At 33.6% G+C, this 8,948-nt stretch overlaps 1 protein-coding gene across 1 annotated transcript; it reads right to left on the bottom strand.

Annotated features, from left to right (window-relative positions):
• Positions 1 to 857: 857 nt before the first annotated feature.
• LOC141667676 (phospholipase D beta 1-like) lies at positions 858 to 8,507 on the bottom strand. Its single transcript, XM_074474254.1, has 10 exons — positions 6,974 to 8,507; positions 6,097 to 6,213; positions 5,079 to 5,270; positions 4,233 to 4,481; positions 4,089 to 4,157; positions 3,869 to 4,016; positions 3,426 to 3,574; positions 1,961 to 2,134; positions 1,610 to 1,807; positions 858 to 1,282 (listed from the first exon to the last, which is right to left on the bottom strand). Exons 1-10 carry the CDS (start codon positions 7,877 to 7,879, stop codon positions 989 to 991), a joined length of 2,496 nt encoding a protein of 831 aa, XP_074330355.1. The 5' UTR covers positions 7,880 to 8,507; the 3' UTR covers positions 858 to 988.
• Between the last annotated feature and the right edge of the window lie 441 nt (positions 8,508 to 8,948).

Here is an 8,948-nt window from a genome sequence, read left to right as displayed (position 1 = left end):
ATCCTAAAATGAATAATTATAATGACTATCTATTGAGATCTACATAAAAAATGTTGCAAAAACTTATCAGTTGATAAACTACTCTATCAACGGCTATCAGACAATGATAGTTATTTGTTGACAGCTACTTGTTGACAACTACACCTACTTTATAAATGATTATGCTATATATTTTGTTCATCGTCAAGAATACATATGATTCCTAACTGACTCGATCTAAATTGTATAGGTGTTCGACTCGATATTAAATCTTACTCGACTCAACTCAACTCGTTAAACTCAACTTTTTAAACTATATGCATATAAATAAAATATTCAATAAAAAGATGGATTTATCATCCATCAATTACTAATCGTCTAATCTTTTTTCATTCGCAAAATTGAACGTGAACATGCAAAAAAATAATTTTTATATTTTATATTTTTCCATTCGAACTCAACTCGAAAAAATCGTGAACATCTCTAACTCAGATTCATTCCTTAACTCATCCGAGTTTGAACAACTAAAACAGATCGATAAGATAATCAAATTTTGCTCGACTCTTAATAAAATACTTGAACTCGAACTTGATAAAAAAAATCAACTCAACTCGGTTTGTTGCCTACCATACCATACCATACCATACACGGGACGTGATATAGCTTCACAGCTTGGAGATTAAAGTCATGTACTCGTGTTCATAAAGCCATCTCCACAGTACACGAGAAATCGGCATCCCAGTTTGTATCTGACTATCTTAAGCGTGCAACATTACATTCTGATTTTTAAACTTCAAAATTTATCCGAAAATATTACAAAGCTACCCAATAATATGTATCACAAGCATGGTAAGAACTGAGTGAACCTGAAGAAGGTATTGCATGAAAATCATTTTAGACTTTATAAACTGACTACCACTGAGAAAGACATTAAGATTCAAGTGTTTTGTACAACATTAATTCTTAATCCTATAAACAACTAGAAATCCTACTAGTGACCAAGTGTTGGTTATATGGTAATGTTTTCTTGAAATGCAACAAAAGTTCCCACGATATTCCCGCCAACATCTGGGAATGACTCACAGCCAGGAATAGGTTTAACTCTACCCGTTCGATCAACTACAACTGGATATTTAAGAAGGTGACCTTTCATAGTGCTTGCTTCATCGGCTGCAAACTGTTGCCAATTTTGTTCACTCAACAATCTTATATTTCTCACACATTCAACACTTTCTGGTTGCTCAAAATATTCTTCGATACCACCAATGTGTTCTGCCCACAGTGACATCCTATATCCATAGATCTGTATAAAATGCAAGATAATTTACATACATGTTATTTATATGATTAAATGAAGAACGTGTAGACGAGGTTTATCTAATGGATGTTATATCAGTATGAGTTCTTTGTGTGTTACACAATCTTGTACTACCTAAGTTTCTTGATTTATCTCTTTCTCGTCGTGAATGAAGACACAAACCACCTCATTCTTGTCTTATTGATCTGTTACGCACTTGAGCAATTTTGTTTGTACTTCTTGTAATTATCAAAAAGCACTATTCATGCCTCAATGAATCTTTAGGTTGAGCTCGAGGTCAAAGAAACAAGAGTCAGTAAAGTAAGAAGATACCTGTCCACGTGGACTAGCATTTTTGCAGGCCCATGAATAATGAGGCTGGTATGCACCCATCGCAATCTCAGTGTCTCTGGTCCCTTCAAGTGAACGTTGATTAATATTTGCAGACCCCAGAATAACAAACTCGTCATCTACTATCATTCCTTTTGAATGGACATAAATCATAAAGCGTCGATTTTTCTGTGCAAGGGCCTGCAAACAATACAGTACAAAGGTCGTGAACATTGATAAGTGGAGATAACTTGGATAACAAACACCAAGAATTATAGTAAAAGTTAAAGTGGTGGGTGAGGGACACACGTGTATTTTTATATATATATTATCAACAATTTACAAGAGGTTTACTTGATGACTATTCAAAGGCTGGTTTCCAGCATCTGGAGTTCCTTCCACATCTTTAGCCTCGCGGTTGCCAAGACAAAAGAAATTCAAATAATCTTGAGGTTCATATTCATTTTCAAGACCTGCCTCTACTAAAGCTTTGTATATTATGTCATACATCATCTGCATTGTATTATTCTGCGAAATATACACGGAATTTAGACTTTAAGAGTTTAAGGTATCCATAGACTAAATTCCAATTACTGTAATAGTATATAAATGTGATAATTGATACATAGTTAGACGTTGAGACTTTATCCCTGCAAATTGAACTATAATGTAATAAAGAAACAATCCATATTACTTTAAGCCTATGCTTGTTTAATGGGATTAATTATCCTTGAATTATTAACGTAAATTATCTATATATGTATTATATCTATTCCTTACAATGTTATCTCATAGGCTAGGTTTCAACACTTTCTAATTTTTTTTAGGTTTTAAATACCTAGTAAGAGGGCGAATTTTAATAGTCCCCGAAATTGAAGTAGAAAGTGATTAAAACAGTCCACAAAATTATTTTAGAGGGTGAATATGACAAAGTTAGTGCAAGTTCTATATACTTCAGGGTTTATAATTCTTGCAAACAAACTTATCTAGAACCAAACTACACATACCAGTGTATCCCAATATTGAAGGGGACACGCTAAGCAAGTACAAAAATTGCAGAGCATTGTGTGAGAAGGGTAAGATGTAAGCAGACCTTATGTTTCCACAGAGAACCCTGACTAATATACTAGAATAACGAGTAATTAGTAAGTAACATAGCTAGGATTAAGTATGGCGAAAATAATGCAATTCTATGTCGTAGTGAAATTGTAAAATCCGTTGAAACAAACAAAGACTATGATCATGAACTAAAATTAGTAGTGCCACAATAATAAGTTTATTTTCATTACTCCACAAATCATATTATGCTACATCGATCCTGCTGAAGTCTGATGACCGAAAGTATTGATGATTGATATAGTCACGAAGAAAAATGCCCAAGAAGTAATGGTATTAGATTGGTATATATTTTCAGTATAGTCAAAAAGCTAGAACATTATTGTGTATGTTTTAAATCTCAAGATATGATAATGATTTTTCTAGGTGATTTGCTGCATTTCATCAAGGACTAGCGAGCTTTAGAACAAAATCATGTCATCAGAAAAAGTATGAGATATTAGTCTTTGACTTCATGAAATCAAGATTCGTCATTAAAGATAAATTATAATAGTAAAGGGTAGTTACATAAATAGTTCAGCAGTCAGCACCTGTGTACTCCGTGTGGTTGAGAAGTACCAAACATATTCAATGAAAAAATAGAGTAGGTTATTTTTAATTTAGCAAATACAACTACAATTATTAATAAATACCCCAAATGAATTTTTTTAAAGATAAGGGATAGTGGTTTATTAATTTTGAATCTTAATACAGTAGCAGTTACCTGCCAAAAAAGAATCCTTTGTGTAGGACTGCTGGTAGGAACACCCTCTGGCCACATTGGAATGACAATGTATGCACAGAACCTCTCATTTGCTCTAATTTTGCTTGCAATTTTAAGAGCAACTTCAATAGGTATCAAGTTGTTTGCCCCTGAAGATATATATATAAAAAAAATTAGGTTTTCAGAAATGCTATCAGAGTAGGAAAGTTAGCTTTCCCTTCGTCTTTTTTGCCCTATAAGCAGTCATAATAGTTTGAAGAGGGTGGGAAGCAGTAATGAGGGTCAAGCAAGTTTAAGAAGCGTGTGATGCATTGACATCATAACAAATAGCAAGAGATCAAGCTGTTATATACTCAAAATAATATAGATGTTGGCGCAGTGAAACAATATAAGGTCACTTAATTTATTGGTTTTCATATACCTGGAAGATGGAGATTTCTCACCTAAGTTTCTGTAATGAGCCCAGTTATATGACGAACCGATAAAATACTGATTTTCAATATATATGAAATGTTGGGCTGCACGAATAGCCTTCACATAAGCTGCATGTATACTCATGTCTATGAAAACGTTCTTCCCGCATAAAAGGTTCTGTCACAAGAAAAGATATAGATAATGTAATTAATGATATAAAAGGACAAAAAAAGGAGATAGTACCCTCACCTTGCCTGTTGCATTTTTGGGGTCTTTGGGAAAGCCTTTTACTGAGCTAGAATCAATTGAACGGAAAACCTGCAATTCACTAAAACAATTATTTTCAAAATTAGTTGATTATTTTCACAAGGCAGACATGTGAAAAATCTTTACCTGCACATGCCAAGCCTCGGTATCAGCTTCACTTGAATCAAGAGCGTCTTCTGGATTTATGATGTCAGGAATCCTTCCAACTTTAAGCAATGAATCATCATATTGTTTTTTTATTTTATTAACACCGCGTGGTTTCGATGCCTTTCTCCAACGCTCCTCAAAATTCGTAAGTACGTCACGAGCTGCTGGACCATCAATCAGGGAATGTAAATCATGCCATGGTTCTCTCGGACAACCAACGATAGACCCCTATTCAGTAAGAACAGAAATCACAATAGAATAATCTAACAAGAGTTCTGTTTTCAAAATAAAATATATAAAGTGATTGTTTAATAAAGGAATAGATTCATATGATTACGAGCCTTCATAGAAATGGAACTGATAGATTTTGCTTCTAACATTTTGAGTAAACAGTGTCCAGAAAATGATATTATCATCTGATAGCAAACATAAATAATCACTTCATGATTGATATGGAGATCCGAGATTTGATACCAAGTATGTCGCATTGGAACGAAACTGGCCCACAAAAACATTCTTATGAAAGAGAGAAAAGGGACCATCCATTTTGGCAAAATTACAGTTTTCAAGAACTATTAAGATTGATGCTATTGTAAAATACCAAAATGCATAATATTTTAATCAGAGAAGCAGAGTTGTTGATAGTACACATAAAGTAGTTTATGGTGTATTCCATCCCCATGTTGCAAACTATGTATTTAAAGTATAAATTTACTCTGTCAGTGTTCTTTGTCCATACTGCTTAAAAGTAAGAACAAAATTGAGAAAACTAATGTGGTTTTACACAATACAACACCAATATAAATTGCAGCCCGATTAAATTACCGTAAAATTAGGATTGTGATAGTCATCTTTGTGAATGGTATTTAGTGTCCTAAATATAGGATGCTCCGGATTGTCATAGCGTCCGGTGCATAAATCAAGACCTCCAACAAACGCAATGATCTTTCTTTTTCCCCCCGCATCAGCATCTAGAACAACAGTTTTCTGATGATGAGTGTAGATAGTTCCAACTTCCTGGTGAAATAAAATAAAATATACTAGTTAAATGCAAACTCTAAATCTGAATGAACACTGCCACAAGGATACACAAGTAAATCATCAAGATAAAGATAATTAACATAATTGTTACAGATCATATTTTCATAATTAATTAAACCAATATTGTCAAGCATATGGAGAAAGTGTGAGATGCACTTTACAAGTACTTAAAATGTAATCACCAACATCACTTAATCACACAGTTTCATCTTTCCAAGAAAAGATTAAGCAAATACACAGCACAATAGCATTTATAGCCTTCACAATAAATACGGATGGTGCATAGTGCCTTGGAGTGAATTACCCCTAGAATAGGAACTAATGATTAACTAAAGTCAGACCTGATCGCGGGCATACCAGGAAGTGAGATGAATATTTACGGCTGAAATATATATAAAATTAAACCGGTATTTACATGCAACCTTAGATACCTTGATAACAAAGAAGAAATAATGCAGACTAATATGGACAATACTAATTACTAGATTAGTAATATATTCTTCTTCATCCTTAAATCCATACGAGGTTATTTTAAAGTATTACAACATTGAAAAACTGTGGAAGTGTTTAGAATAATCCATGTTGGGGGTAGCAAACATTCATTTTATAAGAAATATCCTGCAATTAATACTAATTCTTCCTTCTGTACTTTCACTCTGTATAGAGTCATTCGACTCATTCCTCAATTCACCAAAAATGATCCCAAATTAATTTCATCAACAAAATTAAATCAAAAGAAAATATTACCATCAAGCAAATTCATCTATATAAATCATAATTGATAATATAAGAACTAAAATACCTTTTTCTGGACCCAGCTATGGCCCTTTCCAGCCATTCTGGGGCACAGTAACACTTTAACTGAGGAATTCTTAAAATAACGCCGAGTTTGCTCATCACTGGTATCCATGATCCCATCCTACATTGGAGAGTTTCACATTTTTAAATAAATCTAATTTTAATGTGAGAATGCTGAATGCAAATAGCCATAAAGTGGATTTTGCATAGATATGGTTGAAAACACAACTCTAAGAAGTTATACGAAAGAAACTAATACAGAAACACAAAGGTTACGGTCATATAGGTACTAAAATAGATGTGCCCTGAGCTCAGAACGTTTATAACTATTTTTACTCCTAGCAATCTATACTTACTGGTAGAACCAGGATTCTGAATCGGCCGAGGCTAAAAAGAATCAGCATCAATTTTTAAATGTCATCAGCAGTTAATAATAGTTTTTCTGTTGCTTTATAACTGAAAATCGGGGCTTAAACTATTAAGTTCAGCCAGAGCTGCAGCCTAGGTTAGCCCCCTCCCCCCATTCCACTCCCACAGTATTGTTATTTACTCTTACATCTTTTCCGTGTTCTTAAAATTTTGTTCACAGTTTTTTATATCATTCCTTCCCCTTGCCATTCTCTCCGATCAGAAACGACGACGGAGTTTGGATTGTAAATATTCTACTTTAGATAAAATTAATTATTCACCAAATACAATGCCATTAGGTTCTTCTTTTAGGATTTGCAAAAAAGAATTTATACTGAAATTAAATGTTACTACACATATAAGGTATTATGCAAGCTCCTACTAAACCAGCAACAGATGACCAAATTATATTTGCGCGTGTGAGTGTGAGTGACAATTCTAGCTGCAGCACAATGTTCATCATTATTTATTACCCGTTTGACTCCCATAATGCTGGTGGAAGTAGGATCATCCCATACAAGGAGCAACACTCTTACACCTTCTTGTGACTTGATTTTAAGAAGTTCACCCAAAGTACTTCCTGTTATACTATCATCATCACGAACAAGTCTAATGTTATGGACCACAGACCAACCTGTAATGTAAATTAAACGAGTAGCCTTCCCTATAGCAGAAAATATATCTCGCCAGCACTTTCCATGCACATAGTCTATGTCATTTTCAAGCTTCACGGTTGGTAGTAAACAATCAGGAACATGAGCGTCTTGATAAAGATTAACCTTTCCACCTTTCCTAAGAGGAAAATAAGTATTTGGCACACCAGGGTAATCCGGACCTGATCCAACATTATCACTATATAGAGGAATTTTATCATTTGAGGTGTATTGAATTGATACAGTCAAAACAGCTCCCTTTCTACATGGCTTCCCACTAGCATTCAGAACAGGAAATGTACCCTCATATTTTTTTCCCCACCATATTTGATCCACTGGAATTCCCACAACCCCAATGATCTCAGAACCCAAAACATCACTATCTTTAATTAAAAAGTACAGTTCTGCGGCATAATGCGCTACAGGAACATAAAAATGCTGCATCCACTTGGGATTCTCACTGTCCGTAATTACAAAAGTTCTAGCAATTGTAGCCTTGGATAACTTAACCGCAACATAAGGGTCACTCGTGTTTTTCTTGCTCCTACCTCCACATTTGTTATTAAACATGGAACTAATACCATCCATATTCGGAAGATGTTTAGCCTCTTGGATCCATATATCCAAATTCCCATGTAACAACATTACTTTTAAAGGCTCCTTTGAGGTCTTAAATGGCATATTTTCAATAATTTCATCCTCCTCCTCATCATATGGTTCTGCCATTTAAGCTTTTCACTCCTTGACAATATTTTAATTAATGTACAAATTTAATGAATATAATCTTGACAATGTGAAGACAAAAAAGTCTACCCTTTACTTAAACAAACATATACACATCATACAATTTACTGTAGCAAAACCATAAAGTTACAAACTTGATGAAGAAAATTGAGAAGATATACACATATGGGTGAGAGTTGTATAGCAAGAATTTACCAGTGTTGTAAAAAACAAGGCTTGAAAAGCCAAGAAAAGAGTGACCCAGTTGAGTATACACAGAGAAAACAGGCAGGTTTGTAAAAGAGAGGGTTAGTTTTAATTGATCCAAGTAGGATGTGTAAAAAGTCTTGAGGCGTAGAAAATGTAGGAGTGGAAAATGGGGGGTGTAAGAACAGAGGGGATAGTATGACAATTCTTGGTTTGCTATAGCCATGCCGAGAGAAATGGAAGATTGATGAACCCCCTTTACTCTCCTTTTTCAAGAATCGAGATTAGAGCTTGGAAAGCTATCTTCAAATATATACTTCTTTAATATGAACATTTTCAAAAAAAATGTGAAGCCTTTAATACCATCGGAAAAAATACCAAAATACCGGGGAACAGGTTGGGGGTGATTTTTTATGTATATCCCCGCCCGATTCCCGTCCTGGATTCGACTTTTTCTCCTACTATAATATATTTATATATTATTATTTATTTTCAAAAAATATTTAATTGTCAAGGACCGTTTGTATTTACTATATTGTCAGAGATGATTTTTAAATACTACTACTTCCGTTTCTCTCATTTCTTCACAGTCTTTTTCACACATATATTTTAAGACAACTATAAAATTTATTTTTATAATTTATTTTTAAAATTTTATTTTTTGTATAAAAATTTGAACATTATAATTTTATTTAGAAGGAAAAAAAATAAAATAAAATAATTTATACAACTACATTTAACAAGAGCATTAAAATGTGTGTCGAGCTACTGTTCACCAATGTAAAAAATTGAGGGGGACAGAGAGTATCTTTTTTGAAGTAAAGTACTACAAATATCCTTTTATTTTATATAAAGATTTCATGTG

This window comes from Apium graveolens, chromosome 6 (genome assembly GCF_009905375.1).
Source record: "Apium graveolens cultivar Ventura chromosome 6, ASM990537v1, whole genome shotgun sequence".
Lineage (NCBI taxonomy): Eukaryota > Viridiplantae > Streptophyta > Magnoliopsida > Apiales > Apiaceae > Apium > Apium graveolens.
Note: the sequence above shows the minus strand (reverse complement) of the source record. Positions and strands in the feature narration are given on the sequence as shown.

Coding starts and splice junctions, on each gene's coding strand:
- LOC141667676 (XM_074474254.1), bottom strand. CDS start 7,879: ATGGCAGAACCATATGATGAGGAGGAGGATGAAATTATTGAAAATATG. Junction 3,575..3,868: donor GGCTCATTACAGAAACTTAG/GTGAGAAATCTC, acceptor ATATATCTTCAG/GGGCAAACAACTTGATACCT. Junction 1,808..1,960: donor AGCCTTTGAATAGTCATCAA/GTAAACCTCTTG, acceptor TATTGTTTGCAG/GCCCTTGCACAGAAAAATCG.